At 45.7% G+C, this 13,878-nt stretch overlaps 1 protein-coding gene across 3 annotated transcripts in view; it reads right to left on the bottom strand.

Moving 5' to 3' along the window:
- Nucleotides 1–13,495, bottom strand: part of si:dkey-190l8.2 (solute carrier family 22 member 13) — a 21,504-nt gene extending 8,009 nt beyond the window's left edge. For 2 of the 3 annotated variants that reach the window (XM_031829267.1, XM_031829268.1), the window contains exons 1-6: nucleotides 12,876–13,494; nucleotides 3,657–3,757; nucleotides 2,081–2,235; nucleotides 1,761–1,929; nucleotides 737–839; nucleotides 457–635 (exon numbers count right to left, since the gene is read on the bottom strand). In XM_031829267.1, coding sequence (XP_031685127.1) covers nucleotides 457–635; nucleotides 737–839; nucleotides 1,761–1,929; nucleotides 2,081–2,235; nucleotides 3,657–3,757; nucleotides 12,876–13,169 — 1,001 coding nt within the window. In that variant the 5' untranslated portion in view covers nucleotides 13,170–13,494. Of the gene's footprint in view, nucleotides 1–456; nucleotides 636–736; nucleotides 840–1,760; nucleotides 1,930–2,080; nucleotides 2,236–3,656; nucleotides 3,758–12,875 lie in introns of all 3 variants that reach the window. The other variant, XM_031829269.1, reaches the window with a different exon arrangement.
- Nucleotides 13,496–13,878: the final 383 nt, after the last annotated feature.

Raw genomic sequence — 13,878 nt, 5'->3', positions numbered from 1 at the left:
CCTGGCGCAGTTGATACACCTTCCCACTAACGAGATGGACAACCTGGAGCAGGTGATACACCTTCCCACTAATGAGATGGATAACCTGGTGCAGTTGATACACCTTCCCACTAACGAGATGGATAACCTGGCACAGGTGATACACCTTCCCACTAATGAGATGGACAATCCGGCACAGGTGATACACCTTCCCACTAACGAGATGGATAACCTGGCGCAGTTGATACACCTTCCCACTAACGAGATGGATAACCTGGCACAGGTGATACACCTTCCCACTAATGAGATGGACAAGCCGGCCCAGGTGTAACACCTTCTTACTGACGAAGTGACACCAATTGGTCCGCCCTACGTGATAACGCTCTACCTCAAAATATAAATGGAAAAACCTGTAACACTGGAGTACAGAGCCAAAACAATACTTTGGGAGCTCACTGTAAACACAGACTGACCCACCCAATGTAACTCATGATGACCAGGCGCAGTAGAATGGTGGGACTTCTCATGTGTCCGCAGTGGGAAAGTGTGTTTCCCTCCTGGGTCTGCGTGTCTGCCTTTGGTATGTGTGTGCCAGTCTCCAGTGTGTCTGTGTCCCGGGGGACTTGTTGCAGGTCCTTCCCCTCTGTCTCCAACAGCTGTGACAGAAACACACACAGACCTGAGTCGCGTCTAGGAACACTGATATAGTACAGACATACATCTGTGTGTGTGTGTGTGTGTGTGTGTGTGTGTGTACCAGGTCTAGACAGCGTTTGTCCTCAGGACTGTGTCTCCTGTACTCCTCCAGAGTGTCCAGCCTCTTCTTCAGGAGCAACCAGTGAGGAGACTCAGGAATGGAGCTGAGAAGGGGGAGATTCATGGCTGAGAGGGGGGAGATTCATGGCTGAGAGGGGGGAGATTCATGGCTGAGAAGGGGGAGATTCACTGCTGAGAGGGGGAGATTCATGGCTGAGAGGGGGGAGATTCATGGCTGAGAGGGGGAGATTCATGGCTGAGAGGGGGAAGATTCATGGCTGAGAAGGGGAGATTCATGGCTGAGAGGGGGGAGATTCATGGCTGAGAGGGGGAGATTCATGGCTGAGAGGGGGAGATTCATGGCTGAGAAGGGGAGATTCATGGCTGAGAGGGGGGAGATTCATGGCTGAGAGGGGGAGATTCATGGCTGAGAGGGGGGAGTTTCATGGCTGAGAAGGGGAGATTCATGGCTGAGAGGGGGGAGATTCATGGCTGAGAGGGGGAGATTCATGGCTGAGAGGGGGAGATTCATGGCTGAGAAGGGGAGATTCATGGCTGAGAGGGGTGAGATTCATGGCTGAGAAGGGGAGATTCATGGCTGAGAGGGGGGAGATTCATGGCTGAGAGGGGGAGATTCATGGCTGAGAAGGGGAGATTCATGGCTGAGAGGGGGGAGATTCATGGCTGAGAGGGGGAGATTCATGGCTGAGAGGGGGGAGATTCATGGCATTTCAGTACAGGTTCACTCACACTCTCTCACCTGGTTTCAGGGGAGACTTAGGGTTGTGTGTGTTACTCACTAGTAGAGAGGCAGACAGAGGATCTGTGGTACGGCCAGAGCCAGGTGTAGCTGTGTCCAGGTGTGTGTTACTCACTAGTAGAGAGGCAGACAGAGGATCTGTGGTATGGCCAGAGCCAGGTGTAGCTGTGTCCAGGTGTGTGTTACTCACTAGTAGAGAGGCAGACAGAGGATCTGTGGTATGGCCAGAGCCAGGTGTAGCTGTGTCCAGGTGTGTGTTACTCACTAGTAGAGAGGCAGACAGAGGATCTGTGGTATGGCCAGAGCCAGGTGTAGCTGTGTCCAGGTGTGTGTAAGGTACGCCAGCGGTGCCAACGCCATCATACCCAGGCTGAAGGAGAAGGACAGGAGGGCCGGGGGCCAAATACGATACCTGGGAAGACTCCATTCCACACCTACACACACACACACATACACACAAACACACACACACACACATACATACATACACACAGTGAAATCCATGCCCACAGCCACATGGCACGATGCACACACACACACGCACACACACACACACACACAGTTACGGTAGAGTAGATGTGTTACCCAGGCTGAAGCTGCAGATATTGATACAGCAGCAGGAGACCCCGGCCAGGCAGCGCAGGGTGAGGAAGAGGATGGCGTGAGGAAGGACTGCCGGCAGCACAGCAGTCACAGCGTGGACACACACACACACCAGCAGTACCACTCGCTTACCATACCTAGTCACACACAGACACACACGACATCCATGTGTTACAGTGCATCATTTACTGTGTGTGTGTGTGTGTGTGTGTGTGTGTGTGTGTGTGTGTGTGTGTGTGTGTGTGTGTGTGTGTGTGTGTGTGTGTGTGTGTGTGTGTGTGTGTGTGTGTGTGTGTGTGTGTGAGTGTGAGTGTGTGTGAGTATATACTACCATTCAATGTCCTTGTTTTTGAAAGAAAAGCCAATTTTTTTGGTCCATTAAAATAACATCAGATTGATCAGAAATACAGTGTAGACATTGTTAATGTTGTAAATGACTATTGTAGCTGGAAACGGCTGATTTTTAATGGAATATCTACATAGGTGTACAGAGGCCCATTATCAGCAACCATCACTGCTGTGTTCCAATGGCACTTTGTGTTAGCTAATCCAAGTTTATCAGTTTAAAAGGCAAATGAATCATTAGAAAACTATTTTGCTGATTAAATAAGCAATAAAACTGTCCTTCTTTAGACTCGTTGAGTATCTGGAGCATCAGCATTTGTGGGTTCGATTACAGGCACAAAATGGCCAGAAATAAAGACCCTTCTTCTGTATCTCGTCAGTCTATTGTTGTTCTGAGATATGAAGGCTATTCCATGCGAGAAACTGCCAAAAACTGAAGATCTCGTACAACGCTGTGTACTAGTACTCCCTTTACAGAACAGTGCATACTGGCTCTAACCAGAATAGAAAGAGGAGTGGGAGACCCCGGTGCACAACTGAGCAAGAGGACAAGTACGTTAGAGTGTCTAGTTTGAGAAACAGACACCTCACAAGTCCTCAACTGGCAGCTTCATTAAATATTACTCGCAAAACACCCGTCTCAACATCAACAGTGAAGAGGCGACTCCGGGATGCTGGCCTTCTATGCAGAGTTGCAAAGAAAAAGCCATAACTCAGACTGGCCAATGGAAAGAAAAGATTAAGATGGGCAAAAGAACATAGACACTGGACAGAGGAACTCTGCCTAGAAGGCAGAAGTTGCCTCTTCACTGTTGACGTTGAGACTGGTGTTTTGTGGGTGTGAGACCCTGTGGCTTGTAGGCCTCTCCAGGTCTTGCACCCACTTTGAAATTTGGTTGAGGATCGGTGATGATCTGAGGTTGTATGAATCAAGCCAAGTACAAGCTTTGTCCTGGAAGAAAACTTGCTTCCTTCTGCTCTGACAATGTTCCCCAACTCCGAGGATTGTTTTTTTTCCAGCAGGACAATGCTCCCATGCCACACAGCCAGGTCAATCATGGTGTCGATGGAGGACCACCAGATCAAGACCCTGTCATGGCCAGCCCAACCTCCAGACCTGAACCCCATTGAACCCGACTTCAACTGTATATATACACTGTGTGTGTGTGTATATGTACTGTGTGTGTGTGTATGTACAGTGTGTGTATGTCACCTGTCAGAGAGAGATCCTCCAAAGAGAGATCCCAGCAGAAGGCCAGCCATGTACATGGTCTGACTGTACGACAACACCATTGGATCCAAACACACTTTGCCCTGTAACACAAACGCACACGCACGCACGCACAGATGTTTGTGCTAGATAATGTTCTAGTAATCTAGTTGCAACACGAAAATATTTATTGCCACACACACCTGATAATGAAATGTGTTGTTTTACAAGTTCAGCCATAGCAGTACTCAGGGTCAGCCATAGCAGTACTCAGGGTCAGCCATAGCAGTACTCAGGGTCAGCCATAGTAGTACTCAGGGTCAGCCATAGTAGTACTCAGGGTCAGCCATAGTAGTACTCAGGGTCAGCCATAGTAGTACTCAGGTTCAGCCATAGTAGTACTCAGGTTCAGCCATAGTAGTACTCAGGGTTAGCCATAGTAGTACTCAGGTTCAGTCATAGTAGTACTCAGGGTTAGCCATAGTAGTACTCAGGTTCAACCATAGTAGTACTCAGGTTCAGTCATAGTAGTACTCAGGTTCAACCATAGTAGTACTCAGGGTCAGCCATAGTAGTACTCAGGTTCAACCATAGTAGTACTCAGGTTCAACCATAGTAGTACTCAGGTTCAACCATAGTAGTACTCAGGTTCAGTCATAGTAGTACTCAGGTTCAACCATAGTAGTACTCAGGGTCAGCCATAGTAGTACTCAGGTTCAACCATAGTAGTACTCAGGTTCAACCATAGTAGTACTCAGGTTCAACCATAGTAGTACTCAGGGTCAGCCATAGTAGTACTCAGGGTCAGCCATAGTAATACGGCACACTGGAGCAAATTAGGGTTAAGATTTGCATGGTTCTGATATCGGTTCCGACTGACATTTTAGCTTATAAATTGATCTGTGGACACTGTTGATCGAAATGGCATGAATTGAGCGGTAGCCCTGATAGTCATGGGAGCCCTGATAGACCTGGTAGCCCTGGTAGCAAGTTAGCCCTGGGAGCCAAGTTAGCCAAGGTGGCAATGGGAGCCAAGGTAGCAATGGTAGCTATGGTATCCCTCTGAGCCATGGTAGCCCTGGGAACCAAGGTATCCCTGGGAGCCGAGGTTGGCCTGTTAGCCATGGTTACCAAAGTTAAATCTAGACTTGGTTTCCTCTATCGTAATCGCTCCTCTTTCACCCCGGCTGACAAACTAACCCTGATTCAGATGACCATCCTACCCATGCTAGATAATTTTATTTTTCACCTTTATTTAACCAGGTAGGCCAGTTGAGAACAAGTTCTCATTTGCAACTGCGACCTGGCCAAGATAAAGCAAAGCAGTGTGACACAGACAACAACACAGAGTTACACATGGAGTAAACAATAAACAAGCCAATAACACAATAAACAAATCAATGACACAGTAGAAAAAGAAGGTCTATATACAGTGTGTGCAAAAGGCATGAGGAGGTAGGCAATAAATAGGCCATAGGAGCAAATAATTACAATGTAGCAGATTAACACTGGAGTGATACATGAGCAGATGATGATGTGCAAGTAGAGATACTGGTGTGCAAAAGAGCAGAAAAGTAAATAAAATAAAAACAGTATGGGGATGAGGTAGGAAGATTGGGTGGGCTATTTACAGATGGACTATGTACAGCTGCAGCGATCGGTTAACTGCTCAGATAGTTGATGTTTAAAGTTGGTGAGAGAAATAAAAGTCTCCAACTTCAGCGATTTTTGTAATTCGTTCCAGTCACTGGCAGCAGAGAACTGTAAGGAAAGGCGGCCAAATGAGGTGTTGGCTTTGGGGATGATCAGTGAGATACACCTGCTGGAGTACGTGCTACGGGTGGGTGTTGCCATTGTGACCAGTGAACTAAGATAAGGCAGAGCTTTACCTAGCATGGACTTGTAGATGACCTGGAGCCAGTGGGTCTGGCGACGAATATGTAGCGAGGGCCAGCCGACTAGAGCATACAGGTCACAGTGGTGGGTGGTATAAGGTGCTTTAGTGACAAAACGGATGGCACTGTGATAGACTGCATCCAGTTTGCTGAGTAGAGTGTTTGAAGCTATTTTGTAGATGACATCGCCGAAGTCGAGGATCGGTAGGATAGTCAGTTTTACTAGGGTAAGTTTGGCGGCGTGAGTGAAGGAGGCTTTGTTTTCAAAATAGAAAGATGATTCTAGATTTGATTTTTGATTGGAGATGTTTGTTATGAGTCTGGAAGGAGAGTTTACAGTCTAGCCAGACACCTAGGTACTTATAGATGTCCACATATTCTAGGTCGTGTTGTCTCTCTTGTTGTGATGTGTGTTTTGTCCTATATTTTTATTTAATTTTTTGGTATTTTATTCCCAGGCCCCGTCCCTGCATGTGTCCTTTTGCCTTTTGGTAGGCCGTCATTGTAAATAAGATGTTGTTCTTAACTGACTTGCCTAGTTAAATACAGTTTAAATAAATACACTCATAAATCCACGATTTTATCTCTTCTGTGTGACGTTGGTGTGAAACCTGACACCACTTGAATCTGGGATGTCCCTCCTACCATTTCATCCACTCTTCCAACTGTCTATCAACTCCTGGCTAAACCCTACATTACAATGAACACGAAACACAAACAACGCACCGAAATGACAACAGAGTCAATAACACCTGAGGAAAGAACCAATGGGAGTGACAGATATAGGGAAGATAATCAAGGAGGTGATGGAGTCCAGGTGAGTGTCATGAGGCACAGGTGAGCGAGACGATGGTGACAGGTGTGCGGGATAATCAGCAGCCTGATGACCTAGAGGCTGAAGAGGGAGTATACGTGACAAACAGTCCATTTATATTTTCCAACGGGGCTATACATTTGGGAGAGGTGTTTTTCTCGCCTGAGTATCCTCGTTTCACTGCCAGAAATAAAATTAAACCATCTAGTGTTCAGTGAAATAACAACACAATGTCAAATACAGGTAGCCTCTTCAAATAATGAACATCCAATCACATTAACCGTTACTCTCTCGTGGGAATTCCACTAACGGTCCGTATGAAGCCAAACGGAGCTGCTGCTCATGTTGGTATCTGTACTGATGGCGCAAAAGCCATGACAGTGAGACATAGTGGAGTGGTAACGCGCGTGCAAGCAGTTGCTCCCGACACCACTTGGGTCCACTGCAGCAGTCACCGAGAGGCTCTTGCTGCCAAGGGAATGCCTGACAGCTTGAAAGACGTTTTGGACACTACAGTGAAAATGGTTAACTTTGTTCAAAAAGCAAGGCCCCTGAAATCCTGTGTATTTTCTGCCTTATACGACGAGCTTAAAGTTTTCTTTACTGACCATAATTTTCACTTGTCTGACCGCTTGCATGATGCCGAGTTTCTCACACGACTGGAAGATAGGGGTGATGTTTTTTCTCACCTGAATGATTTGAATCTAGGATTACAGAGACTCTGCACAACTATATTCAATGTACGGGACAAAATTGAGGCTATGATTAAGAAGTTGGAGCTCTTCTCTGTCTGTATTAACAAGGACAACACCAAGGTCTTTCCATCATTGTATGATTTTTTGTGTGCAAATGAACTCAAGCTTATGGATAATGTCAAATGTGATATAGTGAAGCACCTGAGGGAGTTGGGTGCGCAATTACGCAGGTACTTTCCCGAAAGGGAAACACGAACAACTGGATTCGTTATCCCTTTTGCAGCCAATGCAAATAGTCTGGGAAGCCATTTGACTAGATGTTCAGGAGTCTTATGGCTTGGGGGTAGAAGCTGTTTAGAAGCCTCTTGGTCCTAGACTTGGCACTCCGGTACCGCTTTCCGTGCGGTAGCAGAGAGAACAGTCTATGACTAGGGTGGCTGGAGTCTGACAATTTAGGGCCGTCCTCAGACACAGCCTGGTATAGAAGTACTGGATGGCAGGAAGCTTGGCCCCAGTGATGTACTGGGCCGTATGCACTACCCTCTGTAGTTCCATGCGGTCAGAGGCCGAGCAGTTGCCATACCAGGCAGTGAAGCAACCCATCAGGATGCTCTCGATGGTACAGCTGTAGAACCTTTTGAGGATCTGAGGACCCAAGTCAAATCTTTTCAGTCGCCTGAGGGGGAATAGGTTTTGTCGTGCCGGCTCCACGACGGTCTTGGTGTGCATAGACCATGTTAGTTTGTTGGTGTTGTGGACACCTCTCAACCTGCTCCACTCCCCGTCGATGAGAATGGGGAAGTGCTTTGTCCTCTTTTTCCTGTAGTCCACAAACATCTAATTTGTCTTGATCACATTGATGGAGAGGTTATTTACCTGGCACCACACGGCCAGGTCTCTGACCTCCTCCCTATAGGCTGTCTCGTCATTGTCGGTGATCAGGCCTACCACTGTTGTCATTGGCAAACTTAGTGATGGTGTTGGAGTCGTGCCTGGCCGTGCAGTCGTGAGTGAACAGGGAGTGCAAGAGGGGATTGAGCACACACCTCTGAGGGGCCCCTGTGTTGAGGATCAGCGTGGCGGATGTGCTGTTACCTACCCTTACCACCTGGGGGCGGCCCGTCAGGAAGTCCAGGATCTAGTTACAGAGGGAATAAGCTTTGAGGGTGCTATGGTGTTGAACGCTGAGCTGTAGTCAATAGATAGCATTCTCACATATGTGTTCCTTTTGTCCAGTTGTGAAAGGACAGTGTGGAGTGCAAAAGAGATTGCATCAACTGTGGGTCTGTTGGGGCGGAATGCAAATTGGATTGGGTCTAAGGTTTCTGGGATAATGGTGTTGATGTGAGCCATGACCAGCCTTTAAAAGCACTTCATGGCTACAGACGTGAGTGATACTGGTCGGTAGTCATTTAGGCAGGTTACCTTAGTGTTCTTGGGCACAGGCTCTATGGTGGTCTCCTTAAAACATGTTGGTATTACAGACTTGGACACGGAGAGGTTGAAAATGTCAGTGAAGACACTTGCCAGTTGATCAGCGCATACTCACAGTACACATCCTGGCAATCCATCTGGCCCTGTGGCCTTGTGAATGTTGACCTGTATAAAGGTCTTACTCAAATCGGCTAAGGAGAGCATGATCACACAGTCTTCCAGAACAGTTGGTGCTCTCATGCATGTTTCAGTGTTATTTGCCTCAAAGCGAGCATATAAGTAGTTTAGCTCATCTGGTAGACTCGTGTCACTGGGCAGCTCTCGGCTGTGCTTCCCTTTGTAGTAATGGTTTGCAAGCCCTGCCACATCCGATGAGAGTCAGAGCTGGTGTAGTATGATTCGATCTTAGTCCTGTATTGACCCTTTGCCTGTTTGATGGTTCGTCGGAGGGCATAGTGTGATTTCTTATAAGCTTCCCGGGTTAGAGTCCCGCTCCTTGAAAGCAGCAGCTCTAGCATTTAGCTCAGTGCGGATGTTGCCTGTAATCCATGACTTCTGGTTGGGGTATGTACTGTCACTGTGGGGATGATGTCATCGATGCACTTATTGATGAAGTCAATGACTGATGTGATGTAATCCTCAATGCCATCGGAGGAATCCTGGAACATATTCCAGTCTGTGCAAAACAGTCCTGTAGCTTAGCATCTGCTTCATCTGATCACTTTTTTATTGATCTCGTCACTGGTGCTTCCTGCTTTAATTCTTGCTTGTAAGCAGGAATCAGGAGGATAGAATTATGGTCATATTTACCAAATGGAGGGCGAGGGAGAGCTTTGTACGTACTCTGTGTGTGGAGTTAAGGTGGTCCAGAGGTTTTTTTTCTCCTCTGGTTGAACATTTAACATGCTGATAGAAATTTGATAAACTAGATTTAAGTGTCCTGCATTAAAGTCCCCGGCTACTATAAGCTACTATAAGCTACTATAAGCTACTATAAGCTACTATAAGCTACTATAAGCGCCGCCTCTGGATGATGATTTCCTGTTTCCTGCTTTTGCTTTTATTCTCCTACATTCTTTTCACATTTCCACAAACTTCAAAGTGTTTCCTTTCAAATGATACCGATAATATGCATATCCTTGCTTCAGGGGCTGAGCAACAGGCAGTTGGATTTGGGTATGTCATTTCAGGCAAATATTTTGAAAAAAAAAGGGATAGATCCTGAGCAAATTGTTATTTACAATGATGGCCTACCGGGGAACTGTGGGTTAACTGCCTTGTTCAGGGGCAGAACGACAGATTTTTACTTTGTCAGCTCGGGAATTCAATCCAGCAACCTTTTGGTTACTGTTCCAACGCTCTAACCACTAGGCTACCTACCACATCTCAGTACCCCAAACATACAATGATCTGTTAGGTCCCCCAGTCGAGCAGTGCATTTCAAACACGGATTCAACCACACAAAGCAGGGAAATTTTCCAACGTCTCACAAAGAAGGGCACCTATTTGTAGATAAAAAAAGCAGACATTGAATATCCCTTTGAGCACGAAGTTATTAATTACACTTAGGATGGTGTATCAATGCACCCAGTCACTACAAAGATACAGGCGTCATTCCTAACTCAGTTGCCAGAGAAGAAGGAAACACTCAAGGACTTCACCATGAGGCCAATGGTGATTTAAAACAGTTACAGTGTTTATTGGCTGGTGTTGGAAAAAAACTGAGGAGGGATGAACAGTAGTAACTTCACAATACTAACCTAATTGACAGTGAAAAGAAGGAAGCCTGTACAGAATAAAAATATTCCAAAACATGCATCCTGTTTGCAACAAGGCACTAAAGTATTACTGCAAAAAATGTGGCAAAGCAATTCACTTTATGTCCTGAATACAAAGTATTATGTTTAGGGGAGTACCACTCAGACTTCATCATGTAATGGTTTTTTTTGTAATCGTTAAAGACTGGTGAGTTTTTCATAATAAAAAAAAAGTATAGAGCAAAGCACAGGCAAAATTCTAAAAGAAAACATGGTTCAGTCTGCTGTCCAACAGACACTGGGAGATGAATTCACCTTTCAGCAGGAGAATAACCTAAAACAACAGCTCAAATCTATACTGGAGTTGCTTCTTAAGGCTAGGGGGCAGTATTCAGAAGTTCGGATGACTGATGTGCCAAAAGTAAACTGCCTGTTACTCAGGCCCAGAAGCTAGGATATGCATATCATTGGTAGCATTGGTCAGAAATCACTCTGAATAATGTCTGTAAGTATAACAGAACTGATATGGCAGGTGAAAACCCGGGGAGAATCCATCCAGATTATTGTTTTAGGTCACAGTCCATTCAAATGCTTGTCTATGGTATATTCAAAGGAATTCCTCCCAGATTGCAGTTCCTATTGCTTCTACTAGATGTCAACAGTTAAAAAGGGTTTCAGGCTTGTTTGTTGAAAAATGAATTAGTAGTTGTAGTTTTTCAAGGTGGCTCTCATTTGGACTGTAGTCTTGTGGCGCTCGTGGATGAGGGCGTGCACCTCGTTATTTATATCTGGTATTGAACATGCTAGATTCCGTCTTAAATGTTATCATTTATTTACATATTAGGGTCCCTGAGGATTGATTAGAAACATTGTTTGACTTGTTTGGACAAAGTTTATTGGTAACTTTTCAGATTCCTTTGTTTGTATGTTGAACGTGTGGAATGGGTTGGATTACTGAATCAAACACCCCAAATAAACTGACTTTTGGGGGATTTATTAAAGGACTTTATTGAACAAAACAAACATTTGTTGTGTAGCTGGGACCCTTGGGATTGCAAACAGAGAAAGATCTTCAAAAGGTAAGTGATTTATTTTATCGCTATTTCTGATTTTTGTGACGCCTCTGCTGGTTTGGAAGATGTTTTCAATGCTGGTGTAGGCGATGCGCTGTCCTCAGATAATCACATGCTATGCTTTCGCCGTAAAGCCTTTTTGAAATCTGACAAAGCGGCTGGATTAACAAGAAGTTAAGCTTTTAAACGATGTATAACACTTGTATTTCCATGAATGTTTAATATTACGATTTTTGTATTTTGAATTTCGCGCTCTCCAATTTCATCAGATGTTGTCAAGGTGGGTCACTAGCGTCCCACCTAGCCCAAAGAGGGTATTACAAATAAAACAGTGAATGTTCCTGAGTGACCAAGTTACAAGACCTAGAAATGGTTGTCTAGCGATGCTCAACATCCAATTTGAAAGAGCTTGTAGAATTTTGAAAAGAATAATGGACAAATGTTACACAATCCCGGTGTGGAAATCTCTTAGATACTTACCCAGAAAGACTCACAGCTGTAATTGCTGCCAAAAGTGACTCAGGTGTGTGAATACTTATGTAAATGAGATATTGCTCTATTTAATTTTCAATACATTTGCAAACATTTCTAAAAACTTGTTTTCACTTTTTCACCATGGGGTTTTGTGTGTAGATGGGTGAGAAAATCCAGTCAAGGTGTATCAATACCTTTTGCCGGCACTGTAGCTGCTGTGATTGGCTGGTGTCTTGGGGGTGGCACACAGTCTGGGAAACAGTATGCTAACATTCTAACTTATAAAACTGATAATGAGCTCCAAATGTAACAGTATAACTTTAGACCGTCCCCTCGCCCATACCCAGGCGCGAACCTGGGACCCTCTGCACACGTCAACAACAGTCACCCTCGAAGCATCGTTACCCATCGCTCCACAAAAGCTGTGGCCCTCGCAGAGCAAAGGGGAACTACTACTTCAAGGTCTCAGAGCAAGTGATGTCACCGATTGAAACGCTATTTAGCGCGCACCACCGCTAACTAAGCTAGCCGTTTCACATCCGTTACACAAACACAAATGAAAGCATGACGGTAGCGTGAAACGTACCATCTCTTAGCTTAGCAATCAGTGAAAAGGTATGTTCTTATCCACCATGGGCTCCTATTTATAGACTTTATCTCTTGATCTCGACAAAACAACTTTGTTATGTTGATTATAATCATGAGATAATCAAGGGCGGGGGAAAAAAAATCATTCTCTTCATATGTCCTCTTCATATGTTCTCTCTGGACCAGATCCAGCTGCTATCGCATTGGTGTCAATGGGAGACACTACTGGTTAAGTAGATCGGTCTGGAACGGAGGATTATTTTCTATTGTAAAAGGCCTGAGTGAAGCCCATGCATACCCCACAAGACATGCCACAAGAGGTCTCTTCACAGTCCCCAAGTCCAGAACAGACATTGGGAGGCACACTGAGTACTACATAGAGCCTACATGGAACTCTATTCCACATCAGGTAGCTGATCCTTATGGAACAGCGGGGACTGTGAAGAGACACACACAGGCACAGACACACATACACATTACATGTTTACTCACATTATCTCTATCCGTGTCGTTCCCCCGCGTGATCTCATCCTGTGTCGGTAACAATACCGATATAAGTGACACGTTCATCTCACGCACCTCCCCGGGAGTGCGGTTCTGTTTGCGCTCACTACTAGAAGAGACTTCATCTCCTCCGGTTCGACTCTTGGTCGGTAACTGACTGGGGACGTTAGCGCACGAGGAGGCTGCTCTGCTGACAGTGAAGACATCGAGGAAGAAAAGAAACGCTGTGAAGAAGAATATGAGAGCGAGCCGCAAGTACACCGCCAGCTGCAATGGAGCCATGGGACTCCTCTATATCACGCTCTCTCTCTCAGCTCAGTGCCTATCTCACCAGACAGCGGAGCTGAAGGGACTGTTACACCCGTAAAGTCCTGGAACTCCCGTCAAGTCTTGTTAGCGCAATAAGTACTGTAAAAGCACAGTCTAATCATTACAAATCGCAACAAAGTGGTCAGGGGTGAATAAATACCTAACCCACAGTCCTCTGCATTAGACTTCCTCCCCATTGCCTAGGGGTCAAGTTGACCTGAACCTAGAAATTCTATAGAACTACTTTACCACTTCTCTCCCCCCTCTTTTCTCCCCATTCCTTCTCTCTCTCCCCTCTCTCTCTTTTCTCCCGATTCCTTCTCTCCCCTCTCTCTCTTTTCTCCCCATTCCTTCTCTCTCCCCTCTCTCTCTTTTCTCCCCATTCCTTCTCTCCCCTCTCTCTCTTTTCTCCCCATTCCTTCTCTCCCCTCTCTCTCTTTTCTCCCCATTCCTTCTCTCTCCCCCCTCTCTCTCTTTTCTCCCAATTCCTTCTCTCTCTCCCCTCTCTCTCTTTTCTCCCGATTCCTTCTCTCCCCCCTCTCTCTTTTCTCCCCATTCCTTCTCTCTCCCCCTCTCTCTCTTTTCTCCTCATTCCTCATTCCTCATTCTTGTTAGCGCAATAAGTACTGTAAAAGCACAGTCTAATCATTACAAATCGCAACAAAGTGGTCAGGGGTGAATA

The sequence above is a fragment of the Oncorhynchus kisutch genome, linkage group LG7, assembly GCF_002021735.2.
Source record: "Oncorhynchus kisutch isolate 150728-3 linkage group LG7, Okis_V2, whole genome shotgun sequence".
In the NCBI taxonomy this organism is placed as follows: domain Eukaryota; kingdom Metazoa; phylum Chordata; class Actinopteri; order Salmoniformes; family Salmonidae; genus Oncorhynchus; species Oncorhynchus kisutch.
Note: the sequence above shows the minus strand (reverse complement) of the source record. Positions and strands in the feature narration are given on the sequence as shown.